The sequence below is a fragment of the Schistocerca serialis genome, chromosome 5 (assembly GCF_023864345.2).
Source record: "Schistocerca serialis cubense isolate TAMUIC-IGC-003099 chromosome 5, iqSchSeri2.2, whole genome shotgun sequence".
NCBI lineage: Eukaryota > Metazoa > Arthropoda > Insecta > Orthoptera > Acrididae > Schistocerca > Schistocerca serialis.
The window spans coordinates 448,227,215-448,248,827 of record NC_064642.1 but is presented as its reverse complement, the minus strand read 5'-3'; the positions used below and the strand labels follow the sequence as shown (position 1 = coordinate 448,248,827).

Sequence of the window (21,613 nt, the reverse complement as noted above, 5' to 3'; positions counted from 1 at the left end):
GGTAAATCATTGGAAGCGGTACAGACCGTAAAATACTTAGGAGTTACTATCCGGAGCGATCTGAAGTGGAATGATCACATAAAACAAATAGTGGGAAAAGCAGGCGCCAGGTTGAGATTCATAGGAAGAATTCTAAGAAAATGTGACTCATCGACGAAAGAAGTAGCTTACAAACCGCTTGTTCGTCCGATTCTTGAGTATTGCTCATCAGTATGGGACCCTTACCAGGTTGGATTAATAGAAGAGATAGACATGATCCAGCGAAAAGCAGCGCGATTCGTCATGGGGACATTTAGTCAGCGCGAGAGCGTTACGGAGATGCTGAACAAGCTCCAGTGGCGGACACTTCAAGAAAGGCGTTACGCAATACGGAGAGGTTTATTATCGAAATTACGAGAGAGCACATTCCGGGAAGAGATGGGCAACATATTACTACCGCCCACATATATCTCGCGTAATGATCACAACGAAAAGATCCGAGAAATTAGAGCAAATACGGAGACTTACAAGCAGTCGTTCTTCCCACGCACAATTCGTGAATGGAACAGGGAAGGGGGGATCAAATAGTGGTACAATAAGTACCCTCCGCCACACACCGTAAGGTGGCTCGCGGAGTATAGATGTAGATGTAGATGTAGATGTAATAATATAAGAAACGAATCAGTAACTACAGGGCTAAAGTTTAGGCCGAGGCACATGCAAAAAGGAAAGCACAGCTGAAATAGCGTCGTCAGTCAATTACCAATACGAAATCAACAAAAAAATTTGGGACACCTATCCCTTACTGTGTATCACAGTTCAGCAGATATGACGTCATAAACAATGAGATGCGCGAAAAACTGCTTCTTCGTGTACAACATTTAAATTTATTACTTCTTTTTTATTAACCCTAAGCGCAACACATTTTGAAAATAGTATCCGCATATACCGCTGAATGTACCTACAAAATTATATCATTGTGTGACACATAGATCAGGAGATATGAAGTCATAAACACTGAGATGCATGTAAATTGCTGGATAATGCATGAAGTTTTAATACATTAATTCTTTACTACTAAGGCAGTCCTACAGGAAGTCCTTGACACCTGGCATCGCTTTTGACAGCTTTCAACTGGGAAGCGCCAACAGCTGTAGGTGAAAACAATATGCGTCTATAAAGCTACGAACAGGTGTTCTCATACAGCTGTTTACAAAATCACGTTGTAGACATGTAGGCATGCGTCCAGCATACAGAAACTGTGCGGGACCATCTCACACCGAGTCACCTGCAGGAGTACGTACAAGGTTTCGTTTCTAAATAGAAAATTGCAAAATGAGTACCCAGGCTATGCCAGGTTCCTCAGCTAGTAATAAAATTGAGCAAAAATAGTAAACATTCAACCAGCACTGCTTGCGTATGGGCATCAGTTCGAAAATGTGTGGACCACGGCTAGTTATATAATATAATTAGTTTTTACGTTCTGGGCGATTGCTTTTTGTCTAAATACGAGGCTTATTCCGAAAGTAAGGTCCGGTGGTCGCGAAATGGAAACCAACCTAAAAATCAAAAGTGTTTTATTTGCAATAGTTAGCCACACTTTCAAGCAACGTTTCTACATAGTCTCCGCTCCGTCTGAGACATCTGTCGCAGCGTCGTGACAACTTTCCAATACCCTCGTCTTAGAAGGTAGCCGCCTGCACTTTTCGCCGATTCTCTGCGCTGATCTGCAGTTCGTTGTCTGCGCCAAAACGTTGACTTCATAGCCAGCGGTTCTTGTCAGCAGAGAGGAGAATCAGAGGGAGAAAAGTTTGGGCTGCACAGAGGGCGCTCAAACATTTACCATTGAAAACTGTCATGGAGAAGGAAATGCATGTCAGTTATGTTATGTGAGCTGCATCATATCAGGCGAAAACTCTCACGGGCACTCATACTTGGCGGGAGGCACTGTCTTCTAGGCAACTTTACGGGCTCACAGTGCGCTCAGAACTGAAATGACAGACGTGACGCGATCAACGGGCACTGTCCAACACACCTATGCAAAGTTTTATCGGATTTTCAATTTGGTCTCCATTTCGCGACCGATCAGACCTTACTTTCTGAATACGCCTCGTATTGGACTCGTGGTGTCGTCTATCACTTGAGCAATATACTTTCCTTTCCGTATCCCAGTAGCTTATATCCGAATGGCTGTGACGAGTTTCCGGAGCCACAGAGCGAGATAGCGCAATGGTTAACACACTGGACCCGCATTCGGGAGGGCGACGGTTCAAATCCGCGTCCTGTCATCCTGATTCAGGTTTTCCTTGATTTCCCTAAGTCGCTTAATGCAAATGCTGGGATGCTTCCTTCGAAAGGGCACAGCTCCTTTCCTTCCCCATCCTTCCGTAATCCGAGCTTGTGCTCCGTCTCTAATGACCTCGTTGTGGACGGGACGTTAAACATTAATATCCTTCTCCTCCTCCTCTAATTTCGGAGCCATCTGAAAGTGATAAATAACAAAAAGCAATAAAAGAGTGACAGAAGGCTGACAAAAACGCGCGGGGCCGACGATGACGTCTCCCGCGACATGAGGCAGTATCGGCCAACAATAAGAACGGCTGTTGTCGGATCACCGCGTGCTCGGCTGGCGAGCTGTTCGTGGCGGAGGGAAAGCGGATAATGGCCAGCCCGGGGCAATGTTGCGGTAGCCGCCGCAGGATTACAACGCCACAAAGCGCCGCAGGGCCCTATGCGCTCACTTTTTTGGCGCGCCGGTCGCATCGCGCGCTTCGAGTGGCCCATCTGTTGCTCCCACGGGGCGATACCGCACAGCCCCCTGGCGCTTAAAAAACTCGCCGCACAATAGGCGCTCTGATTGTCGCGGCCTCTTCGCACAGCGGCGACGCACCATTTCACCGCAATCGTATTACGTCTCTATTAACTCCTGACTAACGTCCCGGAAGGCAGTCTGCACGGCGTGGAGCGATACTGTTGCCGACATCTGGGGAGCTCCATGTCGTCCAGCTCGCATAGCCACTTCAGTAAAGCACTGGGTATGTGCTCGTGTGCGGCGCTATATCCCTGCCATTAAATTTTAGTCTGCAAGCTACCATACGGTGTGTAGTGGTGAGTACACTCACGGCCCTGCCTACCTCTCCCAATCGCTGATGATGCCCCGACAAGGCGGCGATGTAGGTTTACCTTCGTGAAAGTCCAAGCTCCTGTAAGTGCACTGTCGTGTTCATTACGGCATATTACTAAGGGACCATCCTGGAAGCCAGTACGAATTGCAGGTTGTCTATCTAACGATTTTCATTGTCAATAAAAATTTTATTTTCATTATTTCGCGTAATTATTGTTGGAATTAAAAAAATCAAGTTGCTATTATAATCTACTCCTTAAGAGGTGTACCCTTGAGTTAAAAGTCACACAATGAGAAAAGTATTACTGTTAGAAACTGAATGTTCGTCTAGCCGTAGTGTAACTGACGGCGCGCAAATGCCCCAACTTTATTCATCCAGTATTTGAGAATGAGGACACTTAGCGACTTCCATCAAACTTTACACATAATTTCAAACCTTTACGAAACTTTTTCTAGCTGACACTTTTCACAAAATGACGAAAGGAGAAAAGTTTATGGCTTACTACATTTTCGCTGCTATATGCAGTAAAAACTTCAGCGATATGGTCTTTTGATTTTTTACGCCTTTGACACTGTTTGCGAGCAGTATCCACATGTGCCACTGAGTATACTTGCAGTTCAGGTGCGCCCACACACAGAGGTCCAGTGTGGGCTGTAATCATTGCATAGCAGCGAAACTCGGTAGATATTCTAAGGAGTTAATATGGAACTGATTTACGCTGGAAGAAAATTAGTTACAATTTTGGCCACAGTGTGCAAATCTGGCGCTGTGAATGCAAAAAAGACGTATAAAAATGTTTCTACATGTAATTAATTAGGAACGGGCCATGAGCGGAAAGGACCAAACAAATGAGAAAGACTTATAGCTGATTTTATTGTTAACCGTCGCTTACACAGTTTGTTCAGTATGGGCACCGGAGACGCCGACGAGATGCTGCATCCGTCAAACGACGTGATCAACAGATGCTCGCAGCAGTTCCGGTGGAACCTGAGAAACTGTTCCTGTATACTGTCCTTCAGGTCAGGTAGAGACCGAGCGTGTCCCTCGTAAAGACGTTCTTTTACGGTATCCCCAGAGCCAAAAATCACATGGATTCAGGTCAGGTGATCCTGCAGGCCATGTATCTGGAAAACTTTTGGAGATAACACGTTCATGAAAGCTTGCATTAAGCAGACATTTCACTGGGTGAGTGACATGAGGTGTTGCATTTCTCGGTGTTTTTTTTCTGTCTCTTCCTTTACTATAACTTATCCCTTTAATGCCAGCTTTGTAGGTCGCTTACCAGTGGCGTAATAACGGAACCGCGACGTTTACGGTTACCTATGTCGCCTTGTGGTCATCTCCAGTACTCGGTGCGTAATAGCACACACATTTCGCACCTTTCATGGTTTTGCGACTAGTTCGTCCTTAGAGTGCGCCCCGCTGTCTGTAAGTTGTTTCTTGTTTGTGATTATACAGTCCAGAGAACATCCAGTTTCTTTATGCTAAGTGTTACGTGTCTTTAAAATTGCGTTTTGTGTGTCGCAAGGTATCACTATGAATCAGATTTTGTACTAAATAAGGTAATCATGTGTAGTTTCTGTCTCTAACGACCGACAAGGAAGTGTCGAATCACCTTCTCTTCTTAGCAGCAGAATTACGATTTCAGCATATTTCCGGCCTGAAGTGCTACATCACCTACAGTATGAACTGCACCTTTTTCTGAAAATACTTGTGCTTATGTTAATTTTCACGTACTCGATTGTATTTTACGGATAAGTTGCCAAGAAGCCGTTCTTCATTACCTTGAGGCAAATTTGAACTTGGAGACCAATCTTGTTTCCTGTGGACAATATACCGCCATCAACGTAGAAAAATATTGATGATAACGGGTGGTGCCCCTTCTGGATGCTATCGTGGGCACTTCCTTACGCTGGTAACGGTATGTTGGGTAGAGAAAGTATTTATCTGCCTGTGAAATTTACAAATCTGGAGTTTAGTGATGGTATTGGTCATGCTCCATATCAAGTAATACTACTCCGTTCTCAGTATCAGGGAGTAATATTTCCGTCTGTGAAAGTGCAAAAGTAAAAAGATACGCAAATAAACCCAAAGCCACTTTGTCAAATGTACTCTAGGTAATTGTAGACGTGATAAAATACCTGCAACTCTGCGTCTCATCACTAAATTCCATTCGATTGCAATGGATTTGCCACAGTTAACATGAACGTTGTTTCTTCCATCTGCTTTCTCGGAGCGCGACGCGTTCTTATTTTTTTATTTTGACATTGAAGTGACCAGTTGACATATTTTCCTCCTTGCGTACTAACACTAATAGCAGTCTATTAGGACACGACAATTTTCTCCTCCGTTCCGGTCTCTGCCCGCTACAGTCGCAGATAAATGGAAAGATGACGGGTGGAACACAGCCACTCCGTTTGCTGTGATCCTCCCTAATTTGCTGCTGTAATTTCTTTCTCCATTATTTGATAGTCAATACAGAATTAACGCCCCCTTTGCCTAGCGATACCAGGGCAGAAAATTACCGTGCAGGAGGCAGTAAGGGAGGTATTCTGCGTCGTCTCGGCGAGACAAGTATGATCCTCCAGTTAAAGTTTGACAGCTCCGCCATCGAAGGTTGCCAGCAAGCCAAGAACTGAAACACGCGAAGCCCGGCGTAATTACGCTCTCAGATTAGACCTGATCATTTCTATGTGCGCGTCTGTGGGGAAGTGTCAATATTTTCGGATAACATCTGGGGACCACTTCGAGCTGTTGACCAAGAAGCGTGACGTGCAATGAACGTTGCTTCAAGTTAGAAGCAAGCTGCCTTAATAATTGGTTACGATCTGAAGCGACTAGTCTCCATTGCGGGGGAAAACTGGCAATTAAAGTGTCACCTGCGGAGCTTCAGAGATCGGACTGTTGTGATGGTCGACTACATTAAGCACACTACTGCTCTGGTGGCTCGGACTACCTGACGCTGATGCATGAGCGACGAGAATACTGACTTATTCACAAAGCAACACGCGAACTGTCTTCATTATTTCAATCAACGCTGGTCATGCCAGAGATTTACCAAAAATCCACTTTCCATTGAAACGTTGTCGCTTCAGGAAGCAGTGGCAATAACGACAAGTCCCTTATCAACAGACAGACTTATTTTTACAGACATCAGATAAAAAATGTATATTTAATCCCTAGACTTCAGTACTATACTCGAAAAAGTCATAGCATATCTGGTAAGCAGCCAATCCATTACAATTTTATCATCATGAGTCGTTTGACATTCAGTGCTGCCTTAACGTCTCCTGAAGACTTTTTCCGTATATGCATCTGTGCTGCACTTGGATTATTTCTGACAACCTCTATCCACCTTCCATTTCAACGTCGTCACGGCCTTGCGTCATCTTTTAGCACGCAGCAAAGAACTTCGAGGGTTCACTTATCATCCATTAATTGGATTACAGCTCCCGCCCACCAGAATTTCATTTTCATGACATTCGTAATTGTGTCTTCCATTCTAGACTATTTCCTGAATCATTTATTTGTTTGCCTGACTCTTCTAATAATGCCCAATATACTTTTTTCACTTTGTTTGAGTAGCCCTCTGAGCAATATAATCGTCTGCGTCGGGATGCAGTACAGTCTTGCTATATGGCGGTTTTCATTTCTTTTCGACTCCACAAAGAATACGAAGCTCTAATGGCTGATCATTTTCATCTGTTTGTTCGTTTAAAGAAGGTCCTTCGACCCTGGTACATCTAGACAGACTCTGCACGGGCCTATAGCTCTTGAATTCTACATCTACATCTACATCTACATTTATACTCCGCAAGCCACCCAACGGTGTGTGGCGGAGGGCACTTTCCGCGCCACTGTCATTACCTTCATTTCCTGTTCCAGTTGCGTATGGTTCGCGGGAAGAACGACTGCTGGAAAGTCTACGTGCGCGCTCGAATCTCTCTTAATTTTACATTCGTGATCTCCTCGGGAGGCATAAGTAGGAGGAAGCAATGTATTCGATACCTCAACCAGAAACGCACCCTCTCGCAACCTGGACAGCAAGCTACACCGCGATGCAGAGCGCCTCTCTTGCAGAGTCTGCCACTTGAGTTTGTTAAACATCTCCGTAACGCTATCACGTTCACCAAATAACCCTGTGACGAAACGCGCCGCTCTTCGTCGGATCTTCTCTATCTCCTCTGTCAACCTCACCTGGTACGGATCCCACACTGATGAGCAATACTCAAGTATAGGTCGAACGAGTGTTTTGTAAGCCACCTCCTTTGTTGATGGACTACATTTTCTAAGGACTCTCCCAATGAATCTCAACCTGGCATTGTATAAGAATCATTCACTGTACGACGATTACTCTGTCCACATGAAGGTACATGGCGGCAGCGTTTTAGACGACATCCGGCATGTCGAGAGGTTTCTGCGTGTCTTGCGTCACTCCGATAAATTTTCGTGAATTGTGTTTAGTGTTGTTCGGGGTCGCCGCCCAACCTCACGATTTCTGGACGTGGTTTCATCATGGTGTCGCCACCTGTTGAAGAAACTCACCACAGCACTCCTCGAACACCCGACACGTCGTGCAGTTTCCGTGCTCGTGCCGAGCGTCAGGGCCATACAAGTAGTCCTCGGTCAAACTCAGAACTCAGATAGATCGCACGCCTTCCTCACTCTAGACACGGACAGCACGCTCACTGATCTTACATGAACCGTGCGTGTTTCTCACTGACAATCATTCCTCACCAGGTGACGCTGCTATCGCCTGGGGGGGGGGGGGGGGGCGGAGCGGGTAGAGTCATAATGCTGTGGCTAATCAGTGTAGTTCTTCCAGAGTCAATGAGTCGCGTAGAGAGCCTAGCAACTCTGTAGCCAGCCCTCCATCAGGAACAGGTTCCTGATAAACTGACGCTACGAGCAGGATGAAATTACCATACATAAGAGTTGAAACCGGCACTTGTCCAGTACCAAATACATTACATATATGAAGGCCACTTGCAACAGTGGCCGAAACAATACTTTTACAGGCAATATGACGTACCTGGATATGTTCTATTACAGGTATGTTAGGAATTTATCCTGGACCATCGCCAGCTATAACTTGTACCACCGAGAACGGGAACCAGCGGCCTACGAGAGTGCCCATGCGAGCTTGTGGGAGACCTTTAGCTGAGCGCCACTAGAGGGCAGCGACCAGGTGAGCGGCAAATTTTTCGGCGTGGCGATCGTCCGAACGGTAGCTGGCGGGCGTCAGGCGCCCGTGCGGTAAACCGCAGCGGCGCAGGGCACCCGCTGCTCCTGACCGCCGCGCCCAGACCGCTCTGGCCTTTCTGCCAAGGGCGCCACTCACTCGCCTCTGGTCTGCGCTTCTTTCCCACAGTCGCCAGCCGCTACGTGCCCGACTTACACCTCTACGTGGTGCAGCGCTGCCCTGCAGACACCACTGCACCGAACAGAGTTAAATTCATCTTTAGCTGGGATGGACACATATATTACCTTAGCACAAGTATGCAGATACCCCGACGTAATGAGGAATCCACCACTATATTGCACAAGATGCGGATTGGCCAGCAAAAAAGAAAAGCCCAGTGACTTCGAACGTGGATTGGTAATTGGATGTCACCTGAGAAATAAATCCATCAGGGACATACCAACCTTCTAAAGATTCCCAAGTAAACTGTCGGTGACGTGATAGTGAAACTGAAACGCAAAGCAACAGCGCCAACTAAACCAAGATCAGGCAGACATCATGTACTGACGGACGGGGACCGTCGAGCTTTACGATGGCTGGTTCTAAAAACTCTCATGTAATCAGCGAAAAGAATCACTCGTGAGTACGGAAGTGCTACCATCAGTTCAATTAGCATAATGACTGTGGGCGGGGAGTTAAATAGAATGGGAAGCAGTGGTCGATCAGCTCTACAGTGGTCGATCATCTCCTCAATAGTCACACATTTCTGTAGTTAAAGTTAGACGGCGCTTGAGGTGGTTTGAACAACGACGCCATTTGACAGTGAACGACTGGAAACGAGTGATTTAGAGTGACGTACCATACTATACCCCGCGGCAATCCAGCTGAAGGGTTTAGGTTCGGCGAATGCCTAGAGAACACGACCTGCCATCATGTGTAGTGCCAACAGTGAAGCACGGAGGAGGTGGTTTTAGGACAGGGTTTTTTTCGTGGTAAGTGTGGGACTACGGACGATATCGCTAGCTCACATGTTGCCCTGAATGTCATCCCGGAGTGCGCGATTAGCATGCTATTTGCGAAGATTCCGGCAGGGGACGAAAAGATGCGTGACGGAGGATTCTCACTGCAAACACAGTGACTGACACGGTCTCACAAATTTTCACCTGGGTTGAGGTACTGCGAATCGGAGACGAATTGAAGTAGAGCGTTTCCATCCATTTGCGGATATTTCTAGCTATATGTCTACAAGGTGCAGTCACATTACAGAGTGAATCTTCTCGGATGTTAGGCTGGGTCATGTTACACTAAAATTTCTTCTATACTATGACGTGTCGGCCCCTCTGATCTTCTGGTGTTCATGGTTAGTTTAACACCATAAACGCGAAAGAGTATCCAATCAGAGGGACCGAAACGTCGATCATGTAGAAGAAGTAACAACTCTACAGACAGAAACACTATCTATTTAACCACACTGCTTGCCTTGAAGACCGTGCATGTGAAAGATGTAACCTGTAATTGTAAAACTTTGTGGTTCTTTTGAATATAAAAATGTTGTATCCTACAAGTAAATTTCTATCTTTTTTTCACGTGGAAAATAGAGTCTTTTGAAATGGGATTACTCTTCTCTAAACACGCCGTACATAGCCAATCTATCTGATCTGAAGATCTGAACTAAATAAGCTATCACTCCAGCTCGTGGTAGCGTCACAAAACACTTGTTCGTTGGCAGAGATGCATTCGCCATCAGCTAAGAGTGGCATAAATCTCATACATTTCTGATTATACTTTCCCGGCAATTCAGTTTTCTTGGCCGAGCAGCAAAGCACAAAACACCGATTTATAGAGACACTGAGAGATGTTCAGACGCCAGAAAAATTCTTTGCTAGCTGACCATCAAATGGAAGACCTTTGTCATAAATACCAATGCTTCTCGCAAGAATGCCACCACGCAACTACGGAGACAAATGGTGTGGGACATCACGGACGGCGTTCGTAGTATGTGCATTTGCTCAGTATGAAGGTGCGCAAACGTTTTGCTGTCAGCAGAAGGATAAAGAAGTTCGCTGCGAGCTACGCGGCTTCACATTTTTTTTTTTTTTCCGAGCACACAAGCCGGAGGCGGGTATTAGAGAGCGATACGTCTTCAACGCTCCGAGCAGACGACAGCTGCGTGCAAGAACAAGCACTCTCGTATAATTCTAACTGGTTTAATAACAGTGTTTGCATTTATTGCTGTTAAATCTCGGGCCGTATTGGCTCTTAAACGGCGGCTGAACAATGTCGGCACTTGTTGTTCCGACCGCAGCGCAGCCGACCGTTTTGCAGCGCAATAAACGCTTTGCTAATACGATGTGAGGGGCCCCATTTACGACCCGGCAGCCCGTCTTGCTCCCGTATTAACAGCGCAACCAGTCCCTCCCTCTCTCACGGCACCCCTCCCTTACGTGCTAATCTCCGCGTCGGCGGAGTTGGCTAAGCGCTACCGGCTCGCAGAGCGATCCGGCCGCCGATGGCCGCCTCGCGTGATTAAGCCTTCCGGTAGCCGGAGCACGAGTTTCGCTAACGCAGAAACGACGTGTTCTGCACATCGTAATCGAACTCTCTGCAGATCGCGGGAGCACCGAGATGCACTCAGCTGGCGTAATTCAGGTTCGCCCCTCCTCCTCCTCCTCCTCCTAGTCCCTAGTGGAACTCCTTTTTTCCCACTTTTCTTGACCCGACCCCGCGCGGCGAGAATCCACGAGGGCGAGCCGGCCAGCACCGCGATCGACAGACCGAGCAATCGAATTATGCCAGGATGATATTCGTTGCACGAAATTGCTTCCAATTGCACGTGATGGCGGTTGTGTATACCGCAAAACCCCTTGTCTGCCCTCGCCCGGCGATGAATACGGCTTCTGTTTTTGCCGCTCGACGGATGGCCATTTTCGATTGGGAATAGCTAGGGACGCCATCGCAACAGCAACAACAGCGGGAGGGCGCCGCTGTGATTAGCCAGCCGCGAGCGCGTGCGATCTTAGCATTCTCTCTTGGGCTGCGTGTCCCGTGACCAGCGTGCCGCAGTCGCCGCCCAAATTTGGCCACGTTCGCGAGTGCGGCACGAGTAATTTGGGACCATAGTGGCCTGTAGCAGCAGCAACCTCTCTCTCTCTCTCTCTCTCTCTCTCTCTCTCCCTCGCGTGATGCTCGGGTCCGCCACAAATCCACAGCTAATTCGAGCCACGAACGCGCGCACGATTATTAACTGGAGGATCATTATTTCGAGAGAAAACTTCCCTGCCCCTTTACCCTTGCTCCGGGTAACCCCGCTGTGCCGGTAAGGTTGGGCCGGGGAGGTGGGGAGCAGCGGCGCGCGTCCGGCTCCTTCTGGGCGAGCCCTGGCGGCGACGGAAACAAAACAAAATCGGTGTTGGAGCCAGTGCGAGGTCGGCGGCGCTCGCCGTTCCCGAGGCGGACCCAGCGCGCGCCGGAGAGCAAGCTGCGGCTTCCGCACTCTGCTCCCACGTTCTTCACTCCGTTTTTAAGCCCCGTGCTTAACATTTTCCAGACATTACCATTCTTACGAGAGTGGATCAAAAAGTAATGCCTTCCGTATCGTAGGCTACAAAATTTAATAATGAACACATAACAGGGAATTAGTACAGATCGTACCCTAAACTGTCCTCTACACAGAGCCACCATTCCACATGCAATGCAGTTGTACACATGTACGCCAGCGTTGTATCCTGGCATCAAACCCAGCTTGGAAAAATTCCAGATTTTGCTTCTTGACCCATTTTTTTCGCAAAATGATTTTAAAGCTGTTGACTGTAAACTCCATCGCGTCTGTCTCCTCGAATTACGTCACCAGCGCATCCTCGATTGGTATCTGTAACAGGTGTCGTAGGCCGACAGCTGCAGTTTTATCTACAATGTCTGCTTCTTCATTACCAAACTCTTTCACTAAACGCCGCACATCACGGATGTCCATTACAGCTTCACCATACATTACCTTGATGTATGAGATCAAACTAGCTTTAAAATCATGGATCAAAAAGCAAAACTCTGATTTTTTTTCGAATTGGTTTTCGAGCCTGGGTTCAACGACGGTGCAAATGTTTACAAATGTTTGGTGACTATGTTCATTGGCAGTGTTGTGTAGAGAACATTTCAGGCCATGATATGCACCAAATCCTCTATTATATGTTCATTATTACTTTTTGGTTCACCCTCATAGTACTAACTCCATGAACTGAGCTGTTGCTTTGAATCCCAGTTTCCTGAATAGGCCTTGTAGTCTTAGGATCAGTTTTCGGCAACTAGAATATTAATTCTTCAAGTTACTTACTCAGTCAGAGGAATTTTCTAGAAAGAGAATACGTAGCCATTCAGGGTGAAAAAAACTACGCACTCCTATTACCGATATATTTACGCATCATAGGAACTTCAGCAGTTGTGCTCATTCCTTGCCTCGAAACGGGGCAATAATATTTTATTATCGTGCTTACACCGTCGCTATTTTGCATTATAAGAGAGGTATATTTTTCTCTAACTAAAGAGTAAAATTTAGTCTTCACCTTCGAATGATAACGTCGAAGGAGAACCATCAACAAACTTCAGAATTCGGCGCAGTTATGATGCAAATTTCAAATTCGCAGTTATTCATCTACATGTAATACAGATGCTTCCAAAACATATGTTTCAAGAAGTGCTGCTTCTCCAGTAAATGAATGGTAGCCAGGATAATGTACTTTGCGAGAAGACAGACGAAAATAATGTATATTTACAGCAGTACTGCGCAAAAAAACAATCTTGCTTATCTCCTGCACTTCGCGAGCTGTATACATACTTATTCTAAATGTTATTTAATATAACAACTCCTGAAGTGTAGTAGATGAAATTGTTATTTTCCACAGGACTGCTGCAGCATCCACATTGCAGTCGATGTTTTTAACGGCGTGCTAATTGAAAAAAAAATGGTTCACATGGCTCTGAGAACTATGGGACTTAACTGCTGAGGTCATCAGTCCCCTAGAACTTAGAATTACTTAAACCATCTAACCTAAGGACATCACACACATCCATGCCCGAGGCAGGATTCGAACCTGCGACCGTAGCAGTCTCGCGGTTCCAGACTGTAGCGTCTAGAACCCCGGCCGGCTGCTAATTGAAGATTTAAATACGTATTACACCAACTTAAGATGGGCGGAAGCTCGAAGCGCAACTTGGTATATATAAAAATACGCAAAAATTAGCTGGTTGCTGTATTTCTTAAAGTAATGTAATCCACAGTAACGAAGCTTAACAACCAGTAAAATAGATAAATTAATATTGGTGTCGACATTTTTCCTATTGTTGTACATAAAGAGTGATCATGCTTTTGAGAGTGGTAAAACTGATGATTCTAAAAAAAAAAAAAAACTTCGAATGAATGTCCTTATCTTAACAGTGCCCGAAATACAGCTGTCTGTAAATCACGGTCGTGGAGTCCTTTCTTGGTCACCGAAGTCGCCCGATCTTACTGCATTAAATTACCCGTACTGTTGAAAGAATGGCGTAAGAGCGAAGTCTGCAAGCGCGGAATGGACGCGGAGGAAGAACTTCTCGCTCGTATTTTACATGCTTGTGCTCAAATAAAGGATCGTGAGAAACAGCTCAGATCAGCAACATAGCAGCTATCTTCGAGAGCTACAAAATGCGATGCAGTTGACGGTGAACTTTTTGAACACCTTTTGGGAGAAAATGTACATAATTAAACAAAACATAAGATCACAATATTTCATTTACTATCACCTGCATTTGCCCCTTATCCCACTGTTTTCATTAGTTTCCTCGGAAACTGTTAAGAACAGGACATATGTCCATGTGACTTTTTTGCTCAGAATCACTAATATTACCACCCCTCAAAACATGTACCTCTCCTCTCCTGTGTGTTCGTTGTCCCGTCGACAGCGGACCTTTGGCTCCGACCAGTCAATGACGCCATCTACGACATGGAAACTGAGATGATCTCACCACTGAAATGCTGCCGCTTCTCCCGTTTCAGACCTGAACACTTGCGGGACGCTGGATCCATGCCAGAACGGAGGCACCTGCGAGAACACGGCGCCGGACCAGTACCGCTGCACTTGCCCCGAGGGCTTCTCCGGCCTCAACTGTGAAGTCGTGGACAACCCGTGCGCCACCGAGCCCTGCGCCAACGGCGGAACGTGCCAGGAGAGTGCCAGTGGTCAAGTCAACTGCACGTGCGCGCCCGGCTGGACGGGACCCACCTGCCTCGTCAGTGAGTACCAGCTTCCTACTTAGCTTCTTCCTACAACAATACCAACGAGTCAAATGGTTCAAATGGCTCTGAGCACTATGGGACTTAACATCTGAGGTGATCAGTCCCCTAAATGTGGGCAAAGCAGATGGGTGTAAGGCCTCCCGTCTGCAGCGGCACGACGGTGCGAGCTATCGCTACCGGCATGTCTTTGCGACCTGCGACCTGCGATGCAGCATGTATCAGGCATTAAGCTAATAAGAATAGATTTCTAGGTAAGTGTAAATATTTAAGGAGTGTGAAGGAAATTCGAGAAAAGGTCACATAGAAAATGTAGCTCCTGCTGAACTGGCACTGCAATCAGGCAGTGCGGTAGCTCGCGACTCCCATCATTGTCATGAGAAGTCACACCAGGCACCAATTAACTATGGAACGGATAACATTCATGCCTCCTAAGAACTTTCCTGGTACGCGCTGCTTAAGCCGTTTTGCGTTATATGACAATGTCGATATTCAGTTAGCTAACGTTGTCCTCTGAATTTTAATCGTAGCATGCAGCGGCTCTTAAACTAATTAGTCTGTACGCGAAACAAGTCGTCCAGCCATACATACATGGTGCTACCCGTGCGAAGCAAGAGAGGACCGTTAGTTTCTACTAAAGCAAGCAGTCACCAATCTGAAGAGCTTTACTATAGTTCAATTCTTTTATCTTGGCGGTACGTGCATGCCCGTCCAGATACGGGAGATTGCTGCGTTGCCAGTTGCACGGGCCAAGCAAACTTACGTTTATGGGGCAGCGCGCAGTTTATGAAGTAAAGCCACCACGGCCGCATTAACCCTTTCGCTGCTACACAGACGTGCTCCCCGCATTTTGTCATCGCTGCACTGCTCGCCTGAGCAGACACACTTATCATTCGGTTTCACAAAGACTATTTGGCCCAAAAATTTGATTTTTACACATCTTCTTGGCTGATACCTTCCCCCACCCCCCCATAAATGACTTAATTTTGCTTCGATGGTCAACGAATTTATTGTGCAGCATTTTTATGTAGTAAACCATTGCACGAAATTTTGAAGAGTTTGCAGAGGTAAAAGTCCACAGCGTATACTTTCCGTATGGTCGATTTTAGTTGCCACTAGAAATTTCAAAAAATTACATTCAAACGAATAAAATTCATGAAGTAAGCCACTTCGATATTGTTTTTAAATAAAGAAAATATTAAGCACTGAACAAGGTTTGAAACCAGAACCTTCCGCTTAGCAGCCAAACACTTTAACCATTACGCTAACTTCGCTCGTCATCCAACAGACTTCCCGGAGGATTTTAAAATATGACACAAAATACAGACAAACACCGTTGGTATGACTATGAATTACTCACGTTTCGTCGAATTACAATAGGAAATAAACAATTACCGCTGTTCTTTAGTGCGAAAAAGCGGTTAGTGAGAATGATACAAACACCCTTCATTGCTATCGCCAAGCTTATTGCTTGTTTGGCGTAATTAATTAATAGAATATGAAGCAATTGGTATAAAGAATGCTTTTTCCAAACTTTCTATAAAAGCAATTCTGCTATGAAGACATTGCTTTTGTTCAATTACTTTATTTACGACTGAACGTTTCTAAAATTGAAGACACTCGTCCGTGCTCTGCACTGCAATCGAGCTCTGGCATCGTCGTTCTCTGTCCATTGGCTGACTGAGTTTTGTGACGTCAGATGCGCAGAACGAACCTAAACTCGGCCGCCGTCGTAAATGACGCGCACTTTAGATGTGGTCCTGTTGGAATATGTCATTGCCTACCTGTCAGTTTTGAAATGACTTACCCAGCCATTTGTAGGGGGACTTAACAGTTTAACATGGATTCCGAACCACGGTGCAACTCGGCATTTTCACATCTACAAACATTCCCAGAAGGAAAGGAAGTGATAAATGACTGATAAAAATCCTATGATTGACCAGGGATCCAACCTGAGACCATTGGGTGAGTAGTCTGGACTGTACCGCTGAGCCACCGAGCCACAACTATGAAACGAATAATTCGTTCCAGAGATTGCCTGAGAGGCGGTCTGTTTTCTGGAAAAAGCGGTGATCTTCAAGCAGAGAGAGTCCGCCGGGGCTGGGGCCTATCTGCCGCAGATCTGCCCACTCGGTCCCGCCCCGGCCGACCCCAGTGGCCGGCTGAAGGCCTCCTGTCCTCCCCTCGCAGCTTCTGCTACAACAATGAAGTGGGGGGCGGGGGAGGGGCTACCAGCCCCTCGACGGTAATGAAGCCGAGCGGATAAGCGCTGCCCCAGGGCCTATCGAGATCCCCAGAGGAAGGCGCGGGTGAGGAACGGCCGGAGGAAAACAAAGGGGCGAGCAGAATTACGAAGAACCCAGCCGCGCCGGTGTAGACGAAGAGAGAATGAAAGAGAGGCCAGGTAATTGCTAGTTGCGCTGATTTACTGTTCTGGAACTACCTCCGCCGGTGGAGGAGCCGCTCGTGAGAGTTGGACCGCAAGATGATGGGGAATTACTGTGCTTCGCCTCGCCTCGCGTCGGCATTCCTGCGCAGGCGCAGCGCACCGCACCGCTCTGGCCGCCGAACCAGCGTGCGCGACCTGCCGCATACGACTTACCCCACGGCTCAATTCTGACACTCCACGGGGGTATCTTGCGCCGAATGCACGCGTCCGCCTCGACCTACTGGATATTTTTCCCCTCAACTTTTGTGGGCCGCGGGGCGCAGTTTAATACTGGCTTCCCTCTCCATCGTCATCATTTTCTTCTTCGCCTCCTCTCCGAATTTCTGCATTCTTTCACTGACGCTCTTTCTCCTTTCTTCTGACAGGGTATCCTTGCACTTCCTACATCATGTTTCCTGCAATTCGTTGATGTTATCGACCTTCGTTCGAACAACTACTTTATTTTTAAGTTATTCCTTTACATGGTCAAGTTGAAGGTACGCGATCTGTAATTGTTTGTATTTACTGAATTCAGAAAAAAAGTATTTTATCCGTTTTGATCGCAATATACTATTTTTATTGATTACTAGTTTCTGCTAAAGTTTTTAGCCGTCTTCATATCACAGGATAAAAAAATATAATCACCAACCGGTTGGACACATCGTCTTAAATTTTGTGCCGGCTTCATAGTTCGGTCTTCTTATACCACTCGATGAAGCATTAATGTAAAATCGTCCATGACCAAGAGATCATTGCATCCACTGTGTAATAACATTATATCAGATAATCTCCACAAGGGCAGGGTGAGACCACAATTAACACTTAGTCACCAGAAAACACGTAATACAGTACTTGCACAGTGAGTACGTCATACAACTGAGTGAAAATTACGTATTGCTTTCTGGTAATATACTTTTAATTGTGATCTCACTCTACCTATGTGGAGGATGTCTGATATAATGTTTTTACGCAGTGGATGTCACAATCTTCCAGTTACGGGTGATTTCATATGAACGTTTCATCGAGATGTATAATAAGATTGAGCTATGCATCTTGCACAAAATTTATGATGAAATGTTCCACCAGTTTGTGACTGTACGAAGAAAACATGTTTTTCTTATCTTGTGATCTAAGATACCTAACAGTTTCAGCCAAAACTGGTAATCAATAAATATAATAAATTGCGATCTTGACCAATAAAGAATTTTTTCTGCCTCCAGGAACTGTAAATTTTATTTTAAATTTTCTTTCGAACGATCTTACCTTCACCAATACCATCTTTTTTTTATTTCCGCAGCTCATTCTGTCTCAGCTTTAAACACGTCCATATAGTGGAAATCCACTCTCTTTCATTTATTCTTGTAATGTTTCCTTAGACTTTTCGGTCTTGTCTTGAGTATCTGCTTGTCTGTGAGGATCTTCCCTGTATCCGTGAAACAACTTTTCTTTTTTCTGGCCTTAAAATCTTTTCTGAGGGTTTTCTTTCTTGCTTGTTCAACGTCAGGCGTTTTGAGTGATGCAGACTTCTCTCGTCTTCGCACTGAGCAATAGTAATTCCAGTCTCTATAACCTCGCATATGATTGGTAAAATTCGGATAGTACGGTATACAGATGAACAGCAAGGTTCGCAGCTCGTGGTCTAGTGCCTAACGTTGCTGCCTCTGGAACACGGGGTTCCGTGTTCGATTCCCGGCCGGGTTGGGGATTTTCTCTGCCCGGAGGCTGGGTGTTTGTGTTGTCCTCATCATTTGATCATCATCGTCATTCGTGACAGTGGCTAGATTGGACTGTGAAAAAAATTGGATTGTGTGAAAACTGGGACTTCGCAAGGGCGCTGATGACCACGCAGTTGAGCTCCCCATAAACCAAATGTCATCATCATTATCATCACCATCACCATGAACAACAAGAAATTTAGTGAGCTTTAGATACGGGAGGACGCGTAAACTTTCGTCGCTGTTAGTGGAGCTCGAATCTGTTGAATTATCCAAAAGAATGTGTGAAACATCCCGACTAAACTCAATGAAAAACTTACTTGTCGGTCAATGGAAGATATGTAAAAATTGTCGAACTGTAAATCTACGAGCGAGGTGCATAAGAAGACGCATAAGACATACAAAGGACAGCCGCTCTGGCCACAGAGGGCCAATCGGGTTCGACCGAACGCCGTGTCATTCTCAGGCGAAGGCGTCATTTGAACGCGGTAAGGCGAGGGCGTGGAGAGGGAGGGGCCGGGGGGGGGGGGGGGGGTGCGGTCAGCACATCGCTCTCACGGCGGTTGTCGGGTTAGTAGACCTTGGAGCCGCCACTTCTCATTCAAGTGAATGGGTTCCGTTCCATTCCTCTCACAAAGGGAAAATCTCTCGCAGTACCGGGAATGGAACCCGTGTCCCTCACATGGCAACCATGCCAGGCTGACCACTCAGTTTCGAAGGCGGCCATATAACAAAAACTGAGTTGGAATCAGATAACAATCACTTAACGCCATAGTGTTCAACAAATTTTATGTATTTATAGCTAAATAAAGTCCCACAGATCATTATGTAACAGCCAAAAAACATTTCATCAGAGTAAGCAAACCTGTGTTTTGTAAAAGGACCACTCAGAATTAAAAATTCTCTGAAAAATTGCCGAAAACCATGTCAAACTGATTGGCATGTTGACATCCTCTTTCTTCAGGGAAATAAAACTTTCGTTATTTTTATTTCTTTTGCCAATTTATTACTGGGTTTTGAAGACTACAGCAATATTATAATCCCAAAAATTCGTGCTGATGTTTCCTGCCTCTATTGGGCTGGAAAAACGCAAAAAAAAATTAAAAAAATAAAGGATTTTGCATGAATTACGCCATGTATATAAAGTGCCCTCATGTTTCTGCCACTTGTGGGGGGGGGGGGGGGAGCCTTCGTCGGAGATTTCCTTTCTAATGATACTGCCATAGTACTAGATATGCTTATTTCTTATCTTCTATTTCGCCACTTGATATTATTCGTCTGTTTTGTAGTGGCAGAAAAATTAGAAAAAAAATATCGCGCGAATTGTCACAAGCGCAAAATACTAACTTTATATAAAAAAGGTTGCGATTAAAACTGTCTTCACTGTTGCGCTCTTTGAGCAGGTAACTCACGTTTGAAGGCAATATTCAGAGGCGTTTTCTGTAGGCGGAAGCCAGACGGCGAAGCCGCCGCCGAAACCGGAATGGTGCAGACATAAACAAGAGTAGCGACAGCATGCACAATGGCAGCTGTTAATTATCGCCAGCAGACAACGACGGTAACTGCGACGTAACTTTTCTCCGCCGTCTGAAAACCTCAGCGCAGAATTCCTCAGTGGGGAGGAAGTAAAGTCGCTTTCTTCGAGGCCTGCCTGCATGCGAGCCACAGTGGAAGGCGGTAACCGGGCATGCCACTGCCACGGAATCCAATTAATTTAACCCTCTCGCTTGTCCGGAGGAAATAACAGGCTTGGCGGTTCGGGGCCTGGTGGGCGTGCGGAGGAGGGATAGTGGGTCCGTTGCTGCGGGCCCCGGGGCCGGGGGTCGGGGGAATCACCGCCTGCAGCGCTGCCACCGCTCCGCACGCTCACATCTTGCCGATCCAAGTCGGCAGCACTGCGCCTCTCCAGTCTCCGCAGACGTCCCCTGTCAGTAGTGGCGCGAGAACCCCAAAATTTTCACGGAAAAAAGGGAAACTCACTTTGTTCCTTGGAAATATAGGAGAGTATGATAGAAAATTTCTCAGTCTGGGGCAAATTTTGCGTTGATATCCATGAATAATACAGCATAAACAGGAGCCATCAGAAACAGAACAACGCATGGAGCAGAAAGGTTCGGCATAAAGCGCCAAGAGTTCTTGATCGGCGCGTGGAATTGTCAAAGGTTTGAACCACAGGAGAGAACAACGGGAACCCTGAAAAAATCTGAACTGGCTGACGCTAGAGGATAGGCGTAAGGCCGGTATTACACTATCAAATTTCTTTGTCAAAGATTTGATCAAAGATGTGATCAAATATTCCGTCAAATATATTTGACAAAGACCTTTGACGTAGCGCTAGAAGGGGCATTACACTGTCATCATATTTTTCGTCAAAGTTCAAGATGGCTGACAACAACAACTTGTTATTAACCGCAGCAGTTGCATGTACCACAATTGCACTGTGTGCACATGCGGAAGAGAAGCGGGGGAAAAAAAGGAAACATACCTGGGTGAAGCCGTGGGTTTTACGGCGACATGATAAAAGCATTCAACAGAACTTGTTACGTGAGCTTATAGTGGCGGAGGTCAAGTCGTACACCAATTACTTAAGAATGGATGAGCATACATTTCTGTATGTGCTCAATGAAGCGTATCCTCATATCACAAAGCACAATATTCACTTAAGAACTGCTACATCTGCAGAAGACAGGCTCACTATAACACTCCGATTCCTTGCTACAGGAGAGGGTTAGGTTAGGTCAGGTCTCCAATCTTCGTAATCTATTTTTGTATTCGGCGTGCCTCACGTTGTAAAGCGCCTCATCAGCTTCATACATCTCTATTAATTTTGTAGTTGTCGGCACACACCAATTGTATTTACCGGCAATGTTTATAAAAACACTACAGACGACAGAATGCAGCGATGCTAGCGCTCCATGTGGT

At 46.0% G+C, this 21,613-nt stretch overlaps 1 protein-coding gene across 1 annotated transcript in view; it reads left to right on the top strand.

The window, feature by feature from the left end:
- LOC126480783 (protein jagged-1b) overlaps positions 1–21,613 on the top strand; it is a 580,451-nt gene that overhangs the window by 540,548 nt on the left and 18,290 nt on the right. The window contains exon 7 of the mRNA XM_050104094.1: positions 14,312–14,548. Coding sequence (XP_049960051.1) covers positions 14,312–14,548 — 237 coding nt within the window. The remainder of the gene's footprint in view (positions 1–14,311; positions 14,549–21,613) is intronic.